The 26,072-nt window shown below is 44.2% G+C and overlaps 1 protein-coding gene across 10 annotated transcripts in view; it reads right to left on the minus strand.

Annotated features, from left to right (window-relative positions):
* Window positions 1–26,072, minus strand: part of STYXL1 (serine/threonine/tyrosine interacting like 1) — a 61,679-nt gene that overhangs the window by 32,648 nt on the left and 2,959 nt on the right. For 3 of the 10 annotated variants that reach the window (XM_072752909.1, XM_072752912.1, XM_026019659.2), the window contains exons 2-4: window positions 18,614–18,722; window positions 6,837–6,898; window positions 2,579–2,720 (exon numbers count right to left, since the gene is read on the minus strand). In XM_072752909.1, the coding sequence (XP_072609010.1) occupies window positions 2,579–2,720; window positions 6,837–6,898; window positions 18,614–18,722 (313 nt within the window). Of the gene's footprint in view, window positions 1–2,578; window positions 2,721–6,836; window positions 6,899–18,613; window positions 18,723–20,199; window positions 20,326–26,072 lie in introns of all 10 variants that reach the window. The other 7 variants (XM_072752913.1, XM_072752910.1, XM_072752911.1 and 4 more) reach the window with 5 other exon arrangements.

Genomic DNA, 26,072 nt, shown 5'->3' on the forward strand with positions numbered 1-26,072 from the left:
AGACACACCCCCAGCAGGGCCAGAGAGGGGTTAAGCTAATGCTGGAGAAGAGAGAGGCAGCCGCAGCCCCAGGACTAGTAGCACCCGTGGAAAGCCTGGTAAGGAGGGCACAGGGCTGTGAGGACCCTGGATGGGGACATTTCAGCCATGGACACAGCAAGGACAGAGGCCCACCACCCAAGGCCACACAGATGAGCTGCGACACACCAGGAGGCCAGCAGAAGAGGATTGCACAGAGCCAGATCCCTGCTTCTAGGATGTGATGGAAGCTCCGCCCACAACCAGATTTCCTTGCGGGGTGGGGGGGAGTGTAGGGGGGTGGGGGGGAGGTGGGTGCTTAACAGTAGGAAGGAAATGGGGAGAAAAACTTCAAAATGGCCTTTTACCCCAGAGACTCTGTGTTTGCCTGAAAGCTGCCCTTTTAAAGGAGAAAAGTACCTTAAGTGGACAAGGTCTGTGTGTGTGCGCGCGCGCATGCAGTTTGGGTTTTCTGTGTTGTTTTGTGGTTGTGATTTCCTACTGAGTGAGAATGGAGGTTCCATGAGGTCATTTATAGAACGTAGGCAGGATTATCTTTATTGGCCACCGTTTCCTGTGGTTTTAGGGTTCAGTGTACAATCCCAGGATTGCAGACTGGAACTCAATCCGGTAAATTTAGGGAAAGAGGGCACAATTTCACAGGACCTCCTGTGAAGACTGGTTTTATTAAAGGTGGAAGCCTAGCGCCACCCAGTGACCGCTGCTGTGAACACCCAGGCCCATGGAAACCACACATATTCATGACTGAGCCCCCAGCAGCAGAGCCCGTATGACGAATAGCAAGGGGTTGTCCCAAACCAGGAGCTGGGTGGAGAAGGCAGGGGCACCCCAGAAAGCAGATAAGAAGATTAGAGCTGACCAAGTTTTAATGCTCGGGTTCAGGACTGGAGTGACTGCATTGCTCTCCAGCTCCACTATCCAGGCCTTGGGAGACCAGACACAGCCAACCTGCCCAGGGTTCAAATCCCAACCCCACTGCTTAGTAGGTGTGAGGGTTTCAAAAGCAGTCCACAAATTCTTTCAAATACAAGAAAGAATATTTATTTTTTTAAAACAATCTCTATTTTTTTTAAATTTTTATTTATTTATGATAGTCAAAGAGAGAGAGAGAGAGAGGCAGAGACACAGGCAGAGGGAGAAGCAGGCTCCATGTACCGGGAGCCCGATGTGGGATTCGATCCCGGGTCTCCAGGATCGCGCCCTGGGCCAAAGGCAGGCGCCAAACCGCTGCGCCACCCAGGGATCCCAAGAAAGAATATTTAAAAGAATATAAAGGGAGGTTGAGTCTGACTCCCCACTCCTTGAGGGTAGTCTGTCCTCAGTGACTTCCTTCTAATGAACAGAATATAGCAGAAGTGACCAGAGGTCTCAGGACTTGGTTGCAAAAGGCATGTGGCTTTCCTTAGCTCTTTCTTTCTCTTGGCTGGCTCGCTCTGGGGAGACAAGCTGCCATGTCACAAGGCCACCCCAGCAGTTCTACAGAGAGGTGGTGGGGAATGGAAGCCATACTTGTATGAGTGATGCACCTTGGAGGCAGATCATCCCAGCCCAGTCAGACCTTCAGATGACAGCGACCAAAGCCAGTACCTGACTGCAATCTCAGGAGACACATTGTGTCTACCAGAACCTGGTACTGGTTAGTTGATTAAGGTTTGCTGTATCAAGCTACTGAGTTTGGAGGTAATTCATTACATGGCAATAAATAACTAATTCAACATGTGTGGGACCTTGAGTAAATTACAGCATGCACCTTCGGGGCCTCAATTTCCCCATCTATAGAGATCATTCTCGAAGGCCTCTCAGGTTTCTATGTGTCCTGTGAGCAAAGGTACTAGCCTTTCAAGAATATCTGTATATCGAAGAGCCTTGGAAGATAGACTATTTCTCCCTCCAGAGCCAGGAGCAGGCATGTTTTCTTCCCATTATAAAAGATTCAGGCCATGGAAGCACCCAGGTGGCTCAGTTTGTTAAGCAACTGACTTTGGCTTAGGTCATAATCTCAGGGTCTTGGGACTGAGCCCTGCATCAGGCTCCACATTCAACAGGGAGTCTGCTTCTCTCTCTCTCTCTCTCTCTGTCTCCTCCCCCTGCTCATTCTCTCTCTCTTTCAAATAAATAAAATCTTAAAAAAAAATTCCCTGAGCTTAGGGTTCTCCTGTCATACAACCCACTGTGTGGGTAGGTTTTACTTGGCCCTCTTCCTGTCACCCTGTGAGAATGGGGGCTTCGGCATCAGGGCAAGAAAATGAGGACATTCTGGCTACTTTCAGGGCTCTGAAGAATAAAGTCCATCGTTTCTGACTCAGGAGCTGCACGTCTTCTGCCAGCATCCATGAGACTGTGGCAAGCTCACTTGTCATCTTGCAAGGAAGAAAAAAATCTCAGCCTTGCCCCAGTTCTTGACATTACTATTTCTCATGGGTGTGTTCTGAAAATTGCAGGAGCTGGCCCAGAGAGAGCCTTTGGTATGGTTCCCGGCATGCAGCAAAGTGTTTGATAACCACCAGCTGTGCTTCTGGCTGCAATTGTAAAAACCTACCTTGTCTGCTATCATCAGAGTTGTCATCCTCGTCCTGCTCTCGTAAGATTATCTCCAGGGTGCTGGTGTTATTATCATATACCACACAGTATTTCACACACTCCAGATCCACAGACTCCGGGATAAGATACTCATTTTCCTTCTAAAGAAACCACAAGAAAGGTTCTGTTGGCAGATGGGTTCCATTGGGCACATATTTCCTGCACGCCAGCTCTGGGTGGAGCTGGAGGGAGGACCGTGCCTATTCCCCTGACCATACACTACAGGTACGAAAGTGCCAAGAAGGGACCTGAAAGTATACAGAATGCCGAGCACCTTCCACACCCGCATGCCCCGCTGTGAGGGAAGCTGACCACAGCTGACCAGACCAGAGATGGTGCCTGACTGAAAAAGAGCTGGTCTAGGGATCCCTGGGTGGCGCAGCGGTTTGGCACCTGCCTTTGGCCCGGGGCGTGATCCTGGAGACCCGGGATCAAATCCCACATCAGGCTTCTGGTGCATGGAGCCTGCTTCTCCCTCTGCCTATGTCTCTGCCTCTCTCTCTGTGACTATCATAAATAAATAAAAATTAAAAAAAAAAAAAAAAGAGCTGGTCTAGTAACTGGCCCGCAGCCCACTGGATGGCCTGGCACACATGCTCTCAGAGCAACTGAAGCCAAACTGATGGCATCTCCTCTCTGGGTGAGGGTGGTTGGCCGTGGGGGCCAAGTCTGCATTAAAAGGGCACCAAGCAGGAGGCTTGTGGATATAATGTGGCAGACTTTACACTCAAATGTATGCTCTGTGAGCGTGGGAACTTTTGTTCTTTTGTAGTCGCTGATGTACCCTGTGCTTCTGGAACAGTACCTGGCATGTGGCTATAAATACAGTCAGAGGAAGGAAAGTGCCAACAGGAACCAGGAACCAGGACATCATGAGTAGTTGGGAGTGGCTGAGTTGCCAGAAAGGCAAACCACCAGAGCAAGGACAATGCCCAGGATCCCCAAGAGTGTCCCAGAGCTCGAGGAGGCCTGGCTGGGTGGCCCCCACTACTCTGTCCCTTGCATCCCAGTCTGGATGCCATAGATGGCCTGAAAGAGCATTTGCAGGTGGGCCAGGGCAAGTGTTTATTGATTCTACTGCAAGACAGTAAAGCAAGGCCTGTGGAGGGACAGACCAGAAAATTTTCTGAGGTTGAGAGAGGAGGAATCATATTTGCCTGGAGGAACTAGGAGAGAAATGGTACTCAGGACGAACAGGGTTTGCACAGATAATGAGGGAAGGGGGGTTTCTGAATGAGCACGGGGAAAGGGAATAGAGACGTGGAGCAGGTGGGAGAGGAAGATGTGGCTGGATGTTCACTTGTTAGCTCAATAATTATATGCTGAGGGTCCACTCTATGCTGACACCATGTGGGGTTCTGGAATATAGAGGTTCAGAATGGCACAGGGAAACACCCGAGTTGGCCTGGAGAACTCAGGAAGGCTGTGCAGGGTGGCAGGGTGCGGGTGAACTGCCAGATGGATAAGGGTGAGGAGAACATTCCAGGCAGAAGGAACAGCATCAAGCTGGTCATTTTAGTCAACTAACAGGTGCAGAGCACATCCCAGATGCCAGGGACCCGACCGAGCCTCCAGGACACAGTGATGAACAAGGCACACCCATTCTCATGTTCCCAGAGAAAGATCTGGAGGCCTGAGAGAGCAGTGTGCTCATGGGGCCTGTGTACTATATTTTCTAGATTAAGAGACCGTTAGTTGGAAGATGCACCACCAATTTTTTAAAGATTTTATTTGTTTATTTATTTGACAAAGAAAGAGACAGCACAACCGGGGGGTGGGGTGGTAGAGGGAGAAGCAGGCTCCCTCCCCACTGAGCAGGGAGCCTGATGAAGCTACAGGCACCACCAACTTAAAAACCATTGCTGTCAGGAGTGAACATGAAAGGAGGGACTTGCTGGCATATAATAAAACTTCTTGGTCCCCAGGAAAACCTGAACCAGGGCTCTAAAGCCCAGACCTCCCCCCTCAGGTGCTCCTCTCTGCTTCCCCTGCACGCTGACTTCACCTTCTCGGACTACTTGGTCCTGAGGCCTGTGGCACAGCCACAGTGACACACAGATGCCCACACCCTCCAAACTCCACTATGAGAAGGGGAAGAGCCACCCTCTCTAATTACAACTCTGCTTTGCTATTTCCATCCTCGGCCCATGGCCAATCACCAAGGCCAGGATCTGGGTACTATCTTAGGGATCACCATTAGACTCCCATGGTTTAAACAGGAAGAAGAGTTCCCCTCAGAAAAGGAACAGACAGGGGGCCCCTGGGGGACTCGGTTGGTTAAGTGGCTGACTCTTGGTTTTGGCTCAGGTCATGACCTCAGGGTTGTGAGATCCAGCCCCGCATCAAGCTCCATGCTCAGCACGCAGTCTGCTTGTGGATTCTCTCCCTCCCTCTCCCTCTGCCTGTCCTCCTGCTCATGCTCTTTAAGATAAATAAATCTTTATTTTAAAAGAAAAGGAACGGATCTCTGCCACATCACTTTTGGGAGAAAAGATACACATTAAAGCGTCGATCAATTGTAGGATATATTTCAATTTCAGAAGTGTTAAAATATGGGGGAATATGTGCATCTTAGAACCAAGGATATTTGAAGTAGGGCGATGCTGTTGAGGTGCCAGGGGAGAGTAGAAGCAGGCATGTTATGTGGGGAAGCCAAAGAGGGAGGCCATGAGCTGAGTCCTGCAGGGGTACCGTGCTGGCAGGAAAGTTGGGGAGGGGAGCCAAGAGGTGTCAGCCTGGCTGAGGCCCTGGGAAGGTCTCTTCCAGAGCTGGGGGTGCTGCCAGAATCCAAAGAATATGCAGAACCTGAGAGTGGAGCCAGAAACCGAAAGCCATATATGACAAAGAGGCTCTGAACCAGCTGCAGAAAGCAGAGAAAGTTCTGAAATGGGGGTTATGGGCTAGAGGTTGAAGTCAGAGAGTTGAAAACCCCCAAGGAGAAAAAGTAGGTAATGATGGGTTTGGGGTGAGGAGAGTGTTAGGCAGTGAGCTTTTCCTGCAGTCAGATGCTCTACCCCTGAGCCAGACCCCAAGCAGCAAGCTTATCCTGGAAAAATGCCTGAGCCAGGGCCCAGGCTCCCTATCAAGTGCCCCGTGGCAAAGGGCCAGAGATGGAGTGCATACCAGCACAGCAGCAGTGGGAAGGGGAGGGGTCAGCTTTGCCAGATATAACCTTAGAAGCAAAACTGACAGGATGGCTAATGGCAGTTGGATAGTTGAAACTGGAAGCCTGAGTGAAATCTCCCAGCAAGGGCACCTGGGTGGCTTAGTCAATTAACGGTCTGCCTTCAGCTCAAGTCATGATCTCAGTGTCCTGGGATCCAGTCCCACGTCAGGCTCCCTGTTCGACGGGGAGTCTGCTTCTCCCTCTCCCTCTGCTACTCCCCACTGCCCACCTCCCCCCCCCCCCCCCCCGGACTTGTGTGCTTGCTCACTCTCTCAAATAAATAATTTCTTTGAACGATGGAATGGGGGAGGGGTGGGGAAGTAGGGAAGGGAAGTGGTTTCCATCTTTGGATCATAATCTTTTTTTTTTTAAGTTTATTTATTTTTTTTTTAATTTTTTTTTAAATTTATTTATGATAGTCACAGAGAGAGAGAGAGAGAGAGAGAGAGGCAGAGACACAGGCAGAGGGAGAAACAGGCTCCATGCACCGGGAGCCTGACATGGGATTCGATCCCGGGTCTCCAGGATCGCGCCCTGGGCCAAAGGCAGGCGCCAAACCACTGCGCCACCCAGGGATCCCAAGTTTATTTATTCTAGTAATCTCTACAGCAGCATGGGGCTCAAACCTGCAAACTCAAGATCAAGAGTCGCTTGCCCTTCAGTCTAAGCCAGCCAGGTGTCCCTGGATTATAGTAATAATTTTGATGGTTTATTATTATCTGCTTCCCTGAATAGGACAGGAAACAATGAACCATGGGCATCTTGTATTCTGTTGCACCTCCAAGGTCTGGAACAGTGCCTGGCACAACAAGGAATTAAATCAACATTTGCTCAGTGAAGCTGTTGGCCATCATAGCGGGTGGGGACACCTTAGGGAATATGTGAGAGATGTGGGAGACCCTCCTGGTGGATGCACAGGGGTGGTCCTACCTCTGCTGTCCACAGGGTCCACCACTGAGCTGCCTCCTGGATCTAGGATAATATCCCGCATTTTCCCCCACCCTCCTGTAAGATAACCAGCCTGCCCCACATTCTGACTCTGCCAGTATACCTTCTTCACTCGACGGGCTGTAATCACATGGCTTTCGTCATACTCCTGTTTGGAACGCACATCTGAAAAGGAAAGGTATTTAATAATGGTGTTTGCAAAGGAGCATATGGCCAAACTCCTTAGAATACTTGCACCATCCTCAACATATTTTTTTTGGCAATTAGGTGACAGCAATTGTCAGTTTAAAACCTGAGGCAGGGATCCCTGGGTGGCGCAGCGGTTTGGCACCTGCCTTTGGCCCAGGGCGCGATCCTGGAGACCCGGGATCAAATCCCACATCGGGCTCCTGGTGCATGGAGCCTGCTTCTCCCTCTGCCTGTGTCTCTGCCTCTCTCTCTCTCTCTCTCTCTCTCTCTCTCTCTCTCTGTGACTATCATAAATAAATAAAAAAATTTTTTAAAAAAACCTGAGGCATTTGGGGGGCCTGGGTGTCTCAGTTGGTTAAGCATCTGACTCTTGGTTTTGGCTCAGGTTGTAACCTCAAGGTCATGAGATGGAGCCTGTGTCAAGATCCACACAGAGTGGGGAGAGTCTGCTTAGGATTCTCTCTTTCCTTCTGCCTCTGCCACCTCCACTAGCACACACTCTCTAAGTAAATCAAATCTTTTAAAAATAAAAGAAAAAGAAAAAATTGGAGGTATGTAGTTCCACTATTCTAGGCTGCCCCTGTGACTCTCCTGCCCCATCATATTCACACCCACATATCCCCTTAAGGGGTAGTGAGACTTTGTATCTTTGATTTAAGGGAAGTTTTCTCAGAGGTCCTAAGAAGTGGGGAGGGGGAGAAATCAAAGCCAGAGTGAGCTCATACTAATGCCCCATGGAATTTTAGACTGAAATTCACTCTAAAATCTAGGAACTGAGGTTCCAATACCTCTGCTAGGGCAGAAGGCATGATTGATGTCCTCAAAGTTGGGAGGAATGTGAAACAGGAACAGATCCTTATACATAAGTCCTAAAAAGGGATGCTATCCAAAACTTAAAGACTTTTTAAGTAATTTCTACACCTAATATGGGGCTTGAATTCACAACCCTGAGATCAAGAGTTGCATACTCCACTGACTGAGCCAGCCAATTGCCCCCAAAATATCATTCTTAAATTCAACAAGAAAGCAAACAACCTTTTGGAAATGGTTGGAAACAAACAGCTGTTTGGAAACGGGCAAAAGATATGAAGAGACACCAAAGAAGATATGCAAATGGCAAATAAGCATAGGAAAAGATGTTCCACAACATGTCATCAAAGAAACGCAAATTGAAACAACAAATAAGATACCCTTACATGCCTATTTGAATGTCAAAAATCCAAGACATGGTCAACACCAAATGCTGGTGAGGATGTGGAGCAACAAGAATTCTCATTCATTGCTAGTGGGAATGCAGAATGGTAGTCACTTTGGAAGACAGTCGGGCAGTTTCTAACAAAACTATACATATTCTTATCAGCAATCATGCCCCTTGGCATTTACCCAAATTAGTTGAAAATTCCAGAGAATGGAATACCATTGAGTTCGTGCACGGACACACACAAACGGAGCTTTCAAGCCAGGAAAAGACATGGAGAGTTTAATGCATGCATATGTAAGTGAAAGAAGCCAGTTTCAGGCTACATACTGTATGGTTCCCATTATAGGACACTCCTGAAAACACAAAACTATAGACAGTAAAAAAAAAAATCAGTGGTTGCCAGGGGTTCGTGGGGAGGGAGGGATGAATACACAGAGCACTCAGGAGTTTTAGGGCAATGAAACTATTCTGTATGATACTATCATGATGGACACATGTCACTATAAATTTGTCAGAACCCAGAAAATGTACACTAGCCCTAATGTAAACTCTACGCTCCAGATGATAATGAGGTATCAATGTAGGTTCATCATCTGTGACAAATACACCACTCTGGTGGGGGCTGAGGATAGTTGAAGAGGTGGTGCTTACGTGGGGGGACAGAGTACTTAGGAAATCTCTGTACTTTCTGCTCAGTTTTGCTATGAACCTAAAACTGGTCTAAAAAATAGTCTATTTCTTTTTTAAAAGGACATAAGGAAATGCTAACCAAAGATGAAAATATGGGTAAACCTAATTCTACTAGAATTAAGAAAGTCTACGTCTTCTCATCAAAATACAACATTAAGAAGGTGAAAGGGTAGAGGTGCCTAGGTGGCTCAGTGGGTTAAGCCTCTGACTTTAGCTTGGGTCATGATTTCACAGTCTGAAAGTGACCTAAGTGACAACATGTCAGAGGGCAGTAATGACTATGCTGAATGGAACCTGGCCGGTTAGAAACTAGTAGAAAAAGTGCAAAGATCTTGACAGTCAAAGTGGCCAAGGAAGATTTTGTTTGAATCTTGTGCACTCCTTCTTGTAGAAAAGAAAAAGGTTACAACAAAGGCTATTTGATTAATGATAAAGATTACTGTAATCACTATTTGGTTAACAGAAAACTTCCTGGGGAGAACAGCTAATGGGCAGAAGTCATTAAATGTTTTTTCTACATGCAAGGTGGGGCATGAACTCATGACCTGAGATTAAGAGTCAATTATTCCTCCTCTGACTAAGCCAGCCAGGTGCCCCCAAGTAGTCATTAAACTTTGGACAAGGCTAGAGTTCTTCATTTGGAAGATTGATTACATTTTATATTCATTCACAGTAATAGCGAATAATAAAAACATTTTAAAGATTGCTTTAATTGGTGTCCAATGCTGATGTTTAAGTGGTACTCTTTTCCTTAAGACTGCATGTATGCCTACTGATCGTTGCAGGAATTTTAGCAATATAAGGGAGTTAGTATACTAAATCAGCAGACACCTGTTAATCTGTTCATACATTTAATGAAATATCCTGTTCAGGCCAGGATAGTATTGTAGCATTTGTCCAGCTATGATTGGTCAGTTTTTCCCCCCATGTCTATCCTCTGGTTTCATTTCAGTTCTTTTCTTATTCCTTGTTCAGATCTATAAAAATTGGCATACTTAAGAACAAATTACTTGAAGAATTTGCCTGCTTTATATGTTAGCACTTAATTTTTTTTAAGAGATGATAAGATACTTCAAACAAAAATTCTCCTGACCACTGTCATAAAAACAATAATTTTAAAATTTCTTTGAATTGGTGCTTTAGTGGCTGAAAACGTCACACGTGGTTATTCTAACCTATGCAGTTAAGTTTTTTCTAGAATAACATTTATGTTGAACAGTAATTCTTTAGACCTCTATATGAATATTTACTTAGGTCTCTTTGGAAGGATAATTTTAGGCTTGTTTGCAAAAAGACAGTTTTCTGACAACATGCTAATGGGTAAACAAAGAAATCAGACGAAATCAAAAAGGCAGTTCTCTTTGCTACAACAGTTTTTTTGTTTGTTTGTTTTTGTTTTATTTATTTATTCAGGAGAGACACACAGAGAGAGGCAGAGGGAGAAACAGGTTCTCTGCAGGGAGCCCAATACAGGATTTGATCCTAGAACTCCAGGATCACACCCCAAGCCAAAGGCAGACACTCAACCACTGAGCTACCCAGACATCCCAACTATAATAGTTTCTTTTGTAGACTATTAGTGTGTACAAGTTTGTGAGCAAATGAAGCATGCAGGTTAAATCCATTGATTTTGATTGTCCCATTTCTATCTGTGCCAAAATCTGTATTTCATAGGTTATTTATTTTAAATAGATATAGTAAATTCACAGCTCTCAGTTTTGATTTTGCAATAGATTAACAACCAGGCTCTATATTGAATGGATTTTTATCTCAAATGCCAACCATCAGTGTAGCACCTGAGATCTCATGACCTGAGCTAAAACAAGGTTGGATGCACAATCGATTGAGCCACCCAGGTGCCTCCCACTGACATAATTTTTAATAAGCACAAATATATAGCTTTAGTTTCAGAACTTAATATATGCCTGACAATCAAAGCCTTCTTTCTGAAAGAAAGGTCTTTTTTTTTTTTTTTTGGAAGAAAGGTCTTAAGCCCCACTCAATCTCAGTAAAATATTTTCACCGAGTGCAGTACTTTACACTTTTCTTAAATATAAGGTGCCCTCATAGCAGCACCAGGATAGTTACAATTCATTTGAGTCCTCATTTGTAGAAAGAGGCTGTCATGGGACAGCCAGGACACCCACTAGTTTGTGGACATCTCTGAGAAAATGTGATTTTTTTTTAAATAAGGAGTTTTAGTTACCTTTGTATTTTTTTTTTTTTGTTTTTTTGGTCTTAAAAACTAGAAATTAGTTGGCCTATTTTAGTACATCTACTTCTTAAATGATAGTGTTAAGTCATATATTTGATAAAACCCTTTCTTCATAGGTGTTGCTGTCCATAGAGCTACTCAGCTGAATAAAAAACTCTAAGTGATATTTGGAAACTGTAAAGCGAGAGTGAGGAGACAGGATGATTCCTTCAAATGATAAAGAAGATCACTTGTGAGATTCTAAAGCCATAGATAGCTTCAGAACCAAACTCAGGATAACAGGGGTGGTAGGATTGCTGATCGACCAGCTGCAACTTCCTATGAATACAATGAAAAAGGCTGGTGAAACTCAAGTACAATCCAGATTAAAAATTCACACTTGGTGGGGGATCCCTGGGTGGCTCAGGGGTTTAGCGCCTGCCTTCGGCTCAGGATGTGATCCTGGAGTCCCGGGATCAAGTCCCATATCTGGCTCCCTGCACAGAGCCCGCTTCTCCCTCTGCCTGTGTCTCTGCCTCACTCTGTGTGTCTCTCATGAATAAATAAAATCTTTTAAAAAAAATTCACACTTGGGGTACTTGGCTGGCTCAGGTGATGGCTCAGCTGATCTCAGGGTTGTGGGTTCAAGTCCCACATTGAGTGTGGCAAGGACTTAAAAAAATAAAATCTTTACAAGTCACTCTTTCTCAGGGACATTCACAAACTAGTGAGTATCCTGGCTTTCCCAGGACAGCCTCTTTCTACAGGCAAGGCCTCAAATAAATGGTATTTCTCCTACAATTCACTCTATGAGGGCACTTGCATGAAAAAGGGTATGTACTCCCAAACTTTCTTGGAGCTTCTCTGGCCAGTCACTGGAGATTACGAAAGCACCCAACATAGGATTTTTGGCAATTCTTGCTGATAATCATTACACATTGCAGTAAAATATAAAGTATGGTCCCAAAAGGGAATCTTGAACAACTCTGACCTCCCAGGATCTATTCCAAAATAATCATTTTTATATTTTGTTTCTTTTATCAGATGATCTCTTTGAGGCAGGTTTCAGATTTTCTTTTTTTTTTTTTAAAGGTTTTATTTATTTATTCATGAGAGAGAGAGAGAAAGGAGAGAGATAGGCAGAGGGAGAAGTAGGCTCCATGCAGGGAGCCTGATGTGGGACTCGATCCTGGGACTCCAGGATCACGCCCTGAGTTGAAGGCAGACACTTACCTGCTGAGCCACCCAGGTGTCCCAGGTTTCAGATTTTAACAGCACAATGATATGAAAAATCAGGAAAAGCACTGAGCCACCCAGGTGTCCCAGGTTTCAGATTTTAACAGTACAATGATATGAAAAATCAGGAAAAGCACTGATGGGGCAGCCCCAGTGGCCCAGCAGTTTAGTGCCGCCTTCAGCCCAGGGTGTGATCCTGGAGACCCCGGATCAAGTCTCACGTCAGGCTCCCTGCATGGAGCCTGCTTCTCCCTCTGCCTGTGTCTCTGCCTCGCTCTCTCTCTGTCATGAATAAATAAATAAAATCTTAAAAAAAAAAAAAAAAGAAAAGAAAAGAAAAGCATTGATGAAGTGTAAAAAATCTGAGAGTAGAGTTTGTCAAGAGGTAAGAAGAGAGTTAAAATGTTAATCTGAGGGGTGCCTGGGTGGCTCTGTCCATTGTTAAGTGTCTGCCTTTGGCTCAGGTCACGATCCTGGGGTCCTGGGATCAAACCCCGGGTCTGACTCCCTACTCAGCAGGGGAGTCTGCTTCTCCTTCTCCCTCGGTCTCTGCTCCTTGCTCATGTTCTCTCTCTTACTCTCAAATAAATAAATCTTTTTAAAAAAATGTTAGTCTGAAAGTTAAATTTCCATCAAAAGATACAAAACCTGGAATTGCTTAGGAGCCAAAGATTTAAAGAAGCAGAAGATTCTCTCAAGATGCAAAAGTAAGTTATGTAATGATGATGTGTGTTTTGGGGCCATGAATGGGAATCAGTGAATGATGTTGAATTCTAGGCTCTGACAATCATTGTCAACAAGATCAAACTATAAATATTTACATGTTAAAACTTAAATTATGAAGCGCCTAGCCAGTTCAGTTGGTAGAGCATGTGACTCTTGATCTCAGGGTTATGAGTTCAAGCCTCATGTTGGGTGTGGAGATCACTTAAAAAAATAGAATCATAAAAAAAATAAATAAATCTTAAATTATAAGGCTACTTAAATCTAACAACTAGTTTTAATGTTCATGGATACATGTTATGAAAGTTACCTCTTTTTTATTTAAAAGATTTTACTTATTTATTCATGAGAGACACACACACACAGAGGCAGAAACATAGGCAGAGGGAAAAGCAGGCTCCAGGCAGGGAGCCTGATGTGGGACTCGATCCCGGACTCCAGGACTCCAGGACCAAAAGTTACCTTATATAAAAAGATTCATCTTAACCCCAGATGGGAGTTTGGGAAATTAGCTGGAAGAAGAGGTTTTGATGGATTCTTTCATACTGCCAAAGAAAAGAAGAGATGGTTTTATGGGGAATTTGACTAATTTCTAGTTTTTAAGGCCAAACACACACACACACACACACACATACACACACACACACAAAACAGAGGTAACTAAAACTCCTTATTTAAAAAAAAAATCACATTTTCTCAGAGATGTCCACAAACTAGTGGGTGTCCTGGCTATCCCATGACAGCCTCTTTCTACAAATGAGGACTCAAATGAATTGTAACTATCCTGGTGCTGCTATGAGGGCACCTTATATTTAAGAAAAGTGTAAAGTACTGCACTCGGTGAAAATATTTTACTGAGATTGAGTGGGGCTTAAGACCTTTCTTCCAAAAAAAAAAAAAAAAAAAAAAGACCTTTCTTCCAGAAAGAAGGCTTTGATTGTCAGGCATATATTAAGTTCTGAAACTAAAGCTATATATTTGTGCTTATTAAAAATTATGTCAGTGGGAGGCACCTGGGTGGCTCAATCGATTGTGCATCCAACCTTGTTTTAGCTCAGATCATGAGATCTTAGGTCATGATATCAAGCCCTACACTGGGCTCCATGCTGGGCATAGAGCCTGCTTGAGATTCTCTCCCTCCCCCTCTGCCCCTTGCCCCCACCCCCTCTACACCCCTCATTCTCCCACATGTGTGCATTCGTTCTTGCTCTTTTTCTTGAAAAAAAAATTACATCAATGAAAAGTATCTTAGTAATATAAGCATCTGGACCAACTGGGAGTTCTTCCATTTGACAAATGTAATATTTGTGTGGAACTGTTGGAATCTTTTATTTTATGTTTTTCCCTGACTGGATAGAGTTGATGCTAGAATTTTCCTTCTTGATAAAGGAACAAAAAAACAAACGTGTTATAGTGTACAACATAAGGACTATAACACTGCTGTAGGATAGGTAGGAAAGGGTTTTTTTTTTTTTTAAAGATTTTATTTTTAATCTCTATACCCAATGTGGGACTTGAACCCATAACCCCAAGATCAAGAGTCTCATATTCTATCAACTGAGCGACCCAAGCACCCCCAGGTAAAGGTTCTTAGGGGTGAATCCTAGGAGTTCTTATGAGGAGAGATTTTCTTTTCTTTTTATTGTATCAATAGGAAATGATGGAGGTTAACTAAATCTATTATGATTTCATGATATATGTAAATCAAATCATAATGCTGTACATCTTAAACTTATACAGTGATGCATGTCACTTATTTCTCAATAAAGCTGGGGGAAAAAGATCTGAAAAAATGAATATGTTATTTGTTTTTTTTTTTTTGAATATGTTATTTGTAAACTGAGGTTTAGTAACTAGTAACAAACTTGAAATACTAGAATATATAAGACTAACTCTAGGTAGTCTTACCAATGGATCCCTTTTAACTAATATAAATTTGATTCAATAGATAGTTTAAGACATTTTAACATACATACACTTTTTTTCTTCAGAGCTGCCCTCCTGTCTCCTCATTTGGCTGTTCTCAAGTAAGCCCTTTCTTCACCACATGATTGGCTTTGCTACACCTTGGTGGGCAAACGGGTTATAGTTTCTTATTAGGAAGAAGACTGATGGGGCACCTGGGTGGCACAGTCGGTTAAGTGTCAGGGTTAGGCTTGGAGCATGGAGTCTGAAGATTCTCTTTCTCCCTCTGCCCTTCTCACTTGTTTGTTCTCTCTCTTTCTCTCTCAAAATAAATAAATAAATCTTAAATAGAAGATTGGATGTTTTGCCCTGATCTTCCAAGAAGGGCCATTTTATTTATTTATTTTTAAAATTTCTACAAACATGTGGTCTTTAACTTCGGGGACTATTTTACATATGAGTGCAGATACAAATTTAAACTCACTTAGACCTCTGGGGCACCTGGCTGGCTTAGTCAGTAGAGCAAACAACCCTTGATCTCAGGTTTGTGAATTCAAGCCCCATGTTGGGCATGGAGCCTACTTGAAAAAAACAGAACAACAAAAAAAATCAATCGATGAAGCCAAAAGTTGGTTCCTTAAAAAGATAAACAAAATTGACAAACCTTTAGCTAGATAGACTAAAGCAGTGAGGGGAGAGAGGAGATCCAAATTACTAAAGTCAGAAATGAAAATAAGGATATTACTACTGATTCTACAGAAATAAAGATTGTAAGAGATAACTATTAACAATTAACTATATATCAACAAAATAGATAACCTAGATGAAATGGACAGATTCCTAGAAACGAAAAAAAAAATGAAAAAAAAAAAGATTCCTAGAAATGCACATCTACAAGACCAAATCACAAAGAAAAAAAAAAATCTGAGTAGACCTATAACCAGTAAGGCAGAGACACAGGCAGAGGGAGAAGCAGGCTCCCTACTGGGAGCCCGACGAGGAACTCGATCCTGGGTCTCCAGGATCCCGGGCCAAAGGCAGGAGCTAAACTGCTGAGCCACCCAGGCTGCCCAAATATATATATTTATTTATGATACAGAGTGAGAGGCAGAGACACAGGCAGAGGGAGAGCAGGCTCCCTGCAGGAAGCCCAATGTGGGACTTCATCCCAGGACTCCAGGATCACGAACTGAGCCAAAGATAGATGCTCAACCACTAAGCCACACAGGTGCCCCATTTTGGGGCTTTTTTTTTATAGAAAGAAAAACCCATCTTAAAATTCATATGGAATCTTCAAGAGACTGAGAATGGGACAATCTTTTCAACAAATGGTGCTGGGAGAATTGGATATCCACATGCAAAAGAATGAACTTGGACCTTTATCTCACACCACAACTAACAACACTTTAACTCACAAATTAATTCAAAAGGGATCAAAGACCTAAATGTAAGACCTAAAAGTATAAACTGTTAGAAGAAAACAGGGCAAAGTCTTCAGGACATTGGATTTGGCAATGATTTCCTGGACATCAAATGGATGGGGAACAAAAGAAAAAAAAATAAACTGAACTTCATGACAATTAAATCTTGATAAGGGATTAATACCCAGAATATGTAGATAATTCCTAAAACTCAATAGTTTTAAAAAAAAAAATCTGATTCAAAAATGGGCAAAGGAGGGCAGCCCGGGTGGCTCAGCGGTTTAGCGCCACCTTCAGCCCAGAGTCTGATCCTGGAGACCTGGGATGGAGTCCCATGTTGGGCTCCCTGCATGGAGCCTGCTTCTCCCTCTGCCTGTGTCTCTGCCTCTCTCTCTCTCTCTCTCTCTCTGTCTCTCATGAATAAATAAAATATTTTTAAAATATGGACAAAGGACTTGGATATTTTTCCAAAGATACACAAATGGCCAAGAAGTACATGAAAAGATGCTCAACATCACTAATCATTAGGGAAATGCAAATCGATATTATAATGAGATACTACCTCCCTCCTATTAGAAGGATTACTATCCCCCCAAAAAACAGAAAACAACAAGTGTCAACAACGATGTGGAGACACTGGAAACTTGTGAACCCTTGTGCTCATGTAAAATGGCACAGCTGCTATGGAAAATAATACAACAGTTCCTCAAAAAATTACAAATAGAATTACCATATGATCTTACAATTCCATTTCTGGTTTATACACCCAAAATAAATAAAAGCAAGGTCTCAGAGGTATTTGTACACCCATCATCATTCACAATAACTGAGATATGGAAGCAACCCAAATACTTGCTGATTAAATGGATAAGCAAAATGTGGTATATCCATACAATGGAATATTACTCAACCTTAAGGAAGAAAGTTCTGCAATATGTTACAACATAATGAACCTGAGGACCTTATGAAGCTCAATGAAACAAGCCAAAAAAACAAATACTGTATGATTTCACTTACATGACCTATAATGGTCAAAATCATAGAGACAGAAAGGAGAATGGTGATTTCCAGGGGATTAAGGGATGGGAGGAAGGGGCAAGTAGTATTTAATGGGTATAGAGTTTTAGAGTTTACAAGATGAAGAGTTATGGAGATGGAAAGTGATGCACATAATGCATAATGTATAACATTATGAACATATTTAATACCACTGAACTGTACATTTAAAAATGGATAAGATGGCACATTTATGTTATGTGGATTTTATCACAATTTTTTTAATTGGAGGAGAAAACATCACAAGTTCACACCAATCAGACTGCAGAAATTTTAAAGGCTGACAAAAGCAGGTATTGGTAGGTATGTTTCTTACATTGATGATGGAAATGCAAATTGATACAATCTTTTTGGAGGGCAATTTGAAGCAGAACTCGCAAATTGGCAATCCCATTTCTAGGCAGATATTCTGAAGAAACTCTTGTATGTGGGCAAGAGATGCATAAAGTTCTTCAGTGCAGCACTGTTCATAACAGGAACATAATGCAAGCAACCCATCACAACTGATTAGGAATGGGTACTATCCTAACGGTTAAAATAGATCTTCACATTTAGATATGGAGGGAGGAAATCTCAAAAATCTCAAGAAAAAACAAGTTGCAGAATGACTGTACATTATGGTACAATTTGTGTAAATGTTTAAACTACACATTATTTTTGAGATGCCTGCACGTACAATAAAAATGTAGAAAATACAGAAGCTATCATCTATGGGAAAAAGAAGCAATGGGATTGGGATGGGGTACAAAAGAGGGATACAACAGATTTACTTAGATTTACTCAGATTTATATTAAATCTGAGTGATGGGTATGTGAACGTTTGTTAGTATCACTATATATTTGTTAGATAGTTGAAATGTTCCACTGGGTGGCTGAGTGGTTAAACATCTGCCTTTGGCTCAGGTCATGATCCTGGGGTCCTGGGTTCCAGTCCCGCATCGGGCTCCCTGCATGGAGCCTGATTCTGGCTCTGCCTATGTCTCTGCCTCTATTTCTCTGTGTCTCTAATGAATAAATAAATCTTTTTTAAAAAAAAAAAAATAAATGTTCCATTGAACAAGAACACAAGTCTTCTAAGAACTTCTAGATTTAATCTGGAGTTATTTCCAAGTCAGGTGACAATTAGCAGCAGCATTTTAAGCTATGTCAAATGAGTCTAACAGTTTTCTAAAGTCATTTATTCTTCAATCCCCATAAGTTTGTCGATTTACCTAAAATAGTATTTGAAGGACACTGAACAAAACATAGCTTTTTAGAGTACTTACCCAATAAGCAGAGATAGTTGGGTTCAGTCAATCGGGAAAGTTTTGTGACCTGATTCAAGATGTTGTAAAGTTCTGTTGGTTCACACAAAACCAAACCAGCCATCCTATACTGGGAAGAATCAATAATGTACAAGCTTAGTACCTCTTTCTATTTTAAAGAATGGCCAAAGATATTGTATTAAACTCCTTTATACATACACCTTCAAACAAAAATGAGGGACACCTGGGTGGCTCAGTGGTTGAGTGTCTGCCTTCAGCTGGGGTCATGATCCTGCATCCTGGGATCAAGTCCCACATCAGGCTCCCTGCATGGAGCCTGCTTCTCCCTCTGCCTCTCTCTCTCTCTCTGTGTGTCTCTCATGAATAAATAAATAAAATATTTTTAAAAAATGATAGTAATCATGTGAGTGATCCGGAAAGCTTAAGAATTTGTAGTAAAATATGTGTGTCAAGAAGAATAAAGTGTTGAACACAGCATGTAAGAGCCAGAGAAATACAAAATAAGTCATAATATTTTTTTAAAGATTTTATTTATTTATTTGAGAGAGTGACAGAGCAAGCATGAACAAGGTGGTGGGGGGATGGGCAGAGGGAGAGGGAGAAGCAGACTCCCCTCTGAGCAGGGAGCTGATGCGGGGCTTGATCCCAGGACCCTGGGATCATGACCTGAGCCAAAGGCAGATGCTTAACCACCTGAGCCACCCAGGCGCCCCAAATAAGTCATAATATAGTCAGTATTTCCTCTTTCAGCAAATAATTACTGAATACCTACTGTATGTCAGGCCCTGGAAATAACTGGTAAACTAGACCTACCCTCATGAAGACTACAGCCTAGCATGGAATACAAACATTGGACCCAAAAACACATTATACATAGGAAAAATGCCACCAAAGAGTCAGCACCCAGTGTTGGAGGACAAGCTAACGGGAGGGCCTCATCTAGCTGGGGCTGTTAGAGAAGGCTGTCTGAGATGTGACTGCTAACTGGGGCTCCTGAATCAAGAGGCTATACAAGTTAGCCAGAGAGAGAATGTGAAGAATACAAGAACATTCAGGACTTGAGAGAGTCTAAGGGAGGCTGGTGTGGTGACCACAAGGAGAGAGCGTGAACAAAGACCTTGGGGTGGGGTCTTCTAGGCTTAGGATAAAGCTGGAGGCAGTCAAATTTGGGGGGGAAATCACAGATGTGTATTGATAGAACTGCCCAGCCACCTCTGGCTCCTGACTACAGGGATGCCTTTACTTGCTATACTGGTTCCTGAGCACATCCAGTCTCTAGTGCCCCAAAGATTTCCCCATGGATCATTCCTACCAGCAGGCAAACATCTGTACCCATCTCTGTTCTCACTGACAGTTGGCTGCCTGACCATGGGGAGTAATTAGCCTCCCTGGTGCCCCACAAAGCAGAAGGGCTGGGCCCCTGCAGCAGCTTCCTATAGGGAGGCTACCCTTTATCAGGGTATCAGGGGTGGGGGCTACAGAGAGCTGCCCAGCAAGCCTCTGGAGGCCAGCAGGGGGTATGTGGAAGAGAAGTTGAGTCTAGGGGTAATCTTGCTCAAAACAGCAACGGTCCACTTCATAGTTACCTGTATAATGCTCCTGGGAAAGGCCAAACACCTCAACATGGTCCCCAGATCCTTCTCACTAATTCAGACTTTGGTTCTCAGCTTCCCCTCCAACATCGTTGATTTCAGCTTCCCCATGGATCATTCCTACCAGCAGGCAAACATCTTCTGTACTCATCTTTGTTCTCACTGACAGTTGGATGCCTGACCATGAGGAGTAAGTAGCCTCCCTGTGCCTCAGTTTCTACCTCTATAAAATGGGGGTAATATTGCCATTCCTATAAAACCAGAATAACAGAACCTCCTGGTTGCGTGTGGATGAATGAAATTACACACATGAGACATTCCAATCAGGGAAGAAATGCAACCTTTTCCCCTGGAGCTTCTAACCCAACAAACCACAGGAACTGTTCGTATCAAGGTCATCAACGATGTCCGTATTGCCTAAGTCATTAGCCACTTCTCTCTGTACTCGAAGGATGGAGTCTGTCAGCATTCAGCCCAGTTTAGCACCCCTCCTTCCCAACACTCTCCACTTCCAGGACAGTCTACTCCCCAGGCTTCCCTACCTCTCTGGTTGTTGCTACTCAGTCTTCTGTGCAGAAGGCTCTACCTCCTCACATTAATTCAGTCCTGGGGCTGTCATCTCTTTCCTTCTCCATCTACACTCTCTCCAGGAAAAGGCTCTCAACCTTAGCACCACTAGAATTTGGAGCCAGATAACTAACTCTGTGCTGTGGGGGTATGCATAGCAGGATCTTGAGCAGCATCCCTTGCCTCTACCCAGGAGATACCAATAGCAAACCTCCCCCCAAACCAGTTGTAACAACCAAAAATGTTTCCAGATGTTGCCAAATGTTCCCTGGAAGAAGGGGGCAAGTCACCACTACTGGAGAGCCACCACTCTAAGATCTAGAGTCTAAGTGATTTGAATATCCTCTGTATACCAAAGAGGCCCAAACTGTAGCCCCTGCTTGATCTCTCCACTGATTTGGACTCCATTTGGATGACTCATGGGCATCTCAAATGCAACATAGCCAAAACAGAACTTTTCATTCACACGTGCCCACAATTCCAATACCTTTTAGTTTTCTCAGTCTCAAAGGACAGCACTATTACCCACCTAGTTACTCAAGTCCACACCCCAAATCCCTCTTTCCCCCAGCCCCAACTAATATAATATCCATTTTATTAGCTCCAGGACTTAAATATAATCCAAGCCCATCCACTTTGCTCTAGCTCCAGAGCTAACATCCTAGACCAAGGTACTATCCTCTCTGCCTAAGGATGCCACACTTCCCAACTGTACTTTGTGCTTCCTGCTTTCCCCCCTACAATCTAATCTTTACATGGCTGTCAGGGTGAGCTTTTTGAACTATGAGTTTCTTTGTCTTTACCTCACTTGCCACCATCCAATATTACTGCACTCATTTGTTTGCTTGCTTTATCATCAATCTTCTCCCATTGGAATGGATGGGTCATAAGGACGGGGACCTTGTTCTTCTTGTTCACTGTATCCTCATCCAGAGCCAGGATTTTTGGTACAGAACAGTGCTCTGTAAGCATGCATTGTTTTTTTCTTTAAGATTTTATTTATTTATTCATGAAAGACACACACAGAGAGACACACAGAGAGAGAGAGAGAGAGAGAGAGGCAGAGACATAGGCAGAGGAAGAAGCAGGCTCCATGCAGGAAGCTCGATGCAGGACTCAATCTTGGGACTCCAGGATCACACCCTGAGCCAAAGGTAGACACTCAACCACTAAGCCACCCAGGCGTCCCTATAAGCATGCATTGAATAAATCAATTCTTAGTCCTCATTCCTGGCTTCACTAATGGGGCCAACTTGACTCAATGCCACACATACAGAAGCCACAGGTGGACTGCACCTAAGGAACTCTCCATTCCCACCCCCAGTCAGGTCCTCTGTCTCTGAAAGCCCAGTGCTCAGGGCATTTTGGAGGTAGTGAGTAGAGAGGGGATGAGTTTTGCATCTAGTCCCACAAGTTCCCATAAACCATCCTAAACACTTGCTCCTAACTTATCTGGTCTGTAGCTCAGAGCCTATCCTCAAACTCTCACTTACTTTCTCCCCACTGCAACCTCCATTCTGACTAACGGCATGGCTGTCAGAGGCCAGGCCTCACATCAGGCTTCTCAAAGGACTTCTAGGGCAGAAAGTGTGGTCTGCTGCTCGGCCCCAGGCAGTCTGGTTGGATACAACTGATGGGCATTTGCTTCAGGTAGAGAGGAGAGGCACAATGCTCCTGGAGAAACCAGGCCATGAGCATTACTTCGGGCTCCTGGCTCAGGCTGAGCAGGGACCAGAGGACTGCACAGATATGACTCAGGACTGCACAGATGCCCTGGTTCTCTGTGAAGCAGAGACTGTGCCAGGATGACCAAAGCTTAACATGGTAACAGACTTCAACACCCTTGCCCATAAAGGGAGGCAGTTTACATGGGATTATACTGGAAAGGCTATGGGAATGTTACGTTGGGATGTCAAATTGCCCAGCACTGGCCATGGCATAGAGCAGTAGCTTGGGAAACAGGCACTCCTTTGCTTCTACCCTAGCTCTCTCCTTCCAATTCACCCAGGAGCCTCTAATCACTACAAACCCAGTAGACAGCACTATTCAGAGAATCTCAGGCCAAGGAGCAGAGCAGGAGCTGTCCAAGTTTGTAAGTGGAGGGAGCCTTGCGTGCTGCCTGAAGGACAGGATCCCGCAGGATCTGGTGTGGTCTTCACTCACAGCCAGACACCTTCCTTGTGCCCTGAACCTTGACAAAGCTAGAGGACACAGTTCCAGGCTATAGCCCCCCCCCGAGTTGTGGAGGTCACAAGTGGTCTTGAAACCAGTCTTTCAGTCCAGAAGAGCACCAGGCTCTCTTGCAGTGACTGCCAGAATTTCTGTATTTTGGAAGCAGCAGATAGGGGCCAGGGGCCCAGGCCAAGGCACCCACATCCCTGTCTCTTAATCTTCTATCTTGCCTTCACTTTTGTGTCCCCAAACCTAAGCTCACTACACATCTGAGAGGTACCCTTGCAGTCCTGTGAGATTAACAGGTCTATCCATGCAATTCACCTGTCAGGGGTAGGGGCTGGTCAACTCTAAGTCTCCCAAAGGCTGGGACCATGACACCTGGTCTCAGCAGTTACTTCTCCTCTGCTCCTTGACCAGGCTTAGACCTCACCTTCTGCTCCTCTGACACAAGTCTTCAGCCCTGAGTCCAGAAACTCAGCTGTGCTCTTACTTCCCTGACCTCTGACTGATCTGAGAGACCAAAGGCTTTGCTCCTGACTCATACCTGCCACCATCAGTGACTCCCAGCTCTTGGAAACTCCCTGCCCACCCATGCTTCCTGCTGCCTCTGCTGCTGCCAGGCCACCACCTCACACTTGTTCTGCTGCAATGTATCTTGGAAGCCAAATCCTTTGACTTCTGGCAGGCAAGAGCCACAACAAAGTTAAAGCTGTTTATCCAAATACAGCTCCGTTTTAAAATATCCTAGAGCACCAAAATCAATCAATCAATCACTCAATCTCCCATGCAAGAGGGAATGATTACTACCTTTCTTACTTTTCACTCTTTGCTCCAGGAATCCGAAGAAGAAATTTAAAATACTTCACTTGGGGTACAATTTTAGGGTTGAAGGTAGGTTAGCATATACAAGCATCTAATAGCAAAAATATGACAGCCCATAACCATGGTCTAAGACTACTGTAAGGCACAAAATGGTCAGTATACATGGATGTGTATGGCTTGAGTATATGTGGGGTAGGGCAAGGAGGAAGTCAATGTGCTTGCATATTGTGTATAAAAATATATAAGAGTGGGTAAAAATGAAACTATGGTGATAGGAATCAGGAAGTACCAGTCCCGGGGGATTGATGGAAAGAAGCATGAAGGAACTTTTTGGAATAATGGAAATGTTCTACAGATGGTTTTGAGGAGTGGTGGTTAAGGGTGTAAATTGTCAAAACCAAATAACATTTAAGATCTGTATATTGTATTGTATGTAAACTATATGCCCATAAAAATAAATTCCCTGTGTAGATCCAGGTGTTTATGTGTTCAAATATGCAGGTGTGGATAGGAGTCTGTGTGTGTAGCCCCACCTGCTCATCAATGACCTTGGTGTGGGGTCTGGGCTGTGGAAACCATGTGGATTTGGACACAAAGAAAGTACACACTGCAGAAGTCAATTTGGCCTCAACAGCTACCAGTAAATCCCTTGCTCTTTGTTCATTTGCCTAGAATTTTCCCAATTGCTGTACCTTTTATCTCAACCCTCCTTGGGTCCCCAAGGAGCAACTTCTCTCATTTCCTACTTCTTGCCTAAGGGTAAAGTATGAACAGCTCTCCTCAACCAGCTGCCCCTGGGGGGTAGGGGCTGGGGGCTTTGTGCTTTCTCCTGGAATCCCCTGACCTTACCTTCTCCAATCTAAACCTTCTCTCCTTTTGGCATCTCAAATCTCACTCCCTCTATTAGCATCCTCATGAATTCCAACATTCACAAGCCTTCGCTTTATTTAAACAATTCACGAAACCAGAAAACCCTTAGAATCTCTTGGCCTGTGCCCTCTGAAGATAGTGCAAGCAGACAGGCTGGTGCTGGGCCCCATCCTGGAAAAGTCTGAGGCTGGCTGTTGGCAAAGCAAGGAGAGGCAGATGCATTTGAAATGCCCTATATACACAACCCCCAAATCCCGGTAAGGATTTGTTGGAGCAAAGGATCCATAGGCGTTTCCTGCAGAGCAAATGTGGGCAAGGGAAGCCACCAACTAGAAGCCATTATAAAGGGACTTTGCCCAAGATTTGCCACCTGGAAGGACAATGGGCCAACTGGAGGTAGTAGGGAATTCCAGAAACCAGGGGCTGAAGAAAGAGATGAAAGCAGCAAAACTGAGGCATCACCACTTAGGTCAAAGGAACTGCACCACAAAAGCACTACATGGAGAATAACGAGCTACAAACTCCCATCCAGCTCAGAGAATACTAATGCCAGGTGATGGGGGGGGGGGGGGGCGCGGGATCTTTCCTGCTCCTGCCCTATCTCTTCTCCCACAATTTCCATGGGTCTGAAGCCACAGTCTGATGGGGGAGGTGTGTGTGTGTAAGGAAGCAAGATGGGGAAATGGGGAAGTCAAGCACCCTCCCCTCCATGGTGGGAGCCTAAAGCAAGCTCAAGGCGGGGAGAGAAAGGAGAAGCTTTCACACCAAATCGATTTGAGACTGGACAATTAATGTAAACTGGACTTTGAGGTGATTGCAGGGAGTCTGTTCTGATGACTCAGTGTAACTAAAGAGCAAGCAAAGAAATAAAGAAAGCAAGGAAGTAGGACGCCTGGGTGGCTCAGCTGTTGAGAGCCTGCCTTGGGCCCAGGGTGTGATCCTGGAGTCCTGAGATCAAGTTCCACATCGGGCTTCCTGCATGGAGCCTGTTTCTCTCTCTGCCAATCTCTCTGTTTCATAAATAAATAAAATCTTTAAAACAAACAAACCAAACAAGGAAATGTGGAGATGACGACAAAGCAAAACGGCTTTTTAGGACTGCAACAGGCTTCCTGTATGAGGCCCTGTGGGTTCAGTGTAAGTCACACACGCAAAGCAGAACACAGAGTCAGAGCTTAATACAGGAGTTGTTAATACTGTTATGAACAATCCTGGGATTGAAAGGGAAGCAGCTGGGAACTCAGTATGAGGCTGGCTTTCCTAACAGTCAAGTGCCTCCCGATGGCTTGAGTACAGAACTTGGCAGGGAGGGGGATGGGACTCGAGCCCCAGTTGTTGGAGCAAACCTGAGAATCTGTGATTCTTATTTTTCTCATGGCCTTACTTCTCCCCTCTGCAGGGATGCCTTCAGCCCTATCCTCTCTCAGGGGTTC

The sequence above is a fragment of the Vulpes vulpes genome, chromosome 3 (genome assembly GCF_048418805.1).
Source record: "Vulpes vulpes isolate BD-2025 chromosome 3, VulVul3, whole genome shotgun sequence".
Taxonomy (NCBI): domain Eukaryota; kingdom Metazoa; phylum Chordata; class Mammalia; order Carnivora; family Canidae; genus Vulpes; species Vulpes vulpes.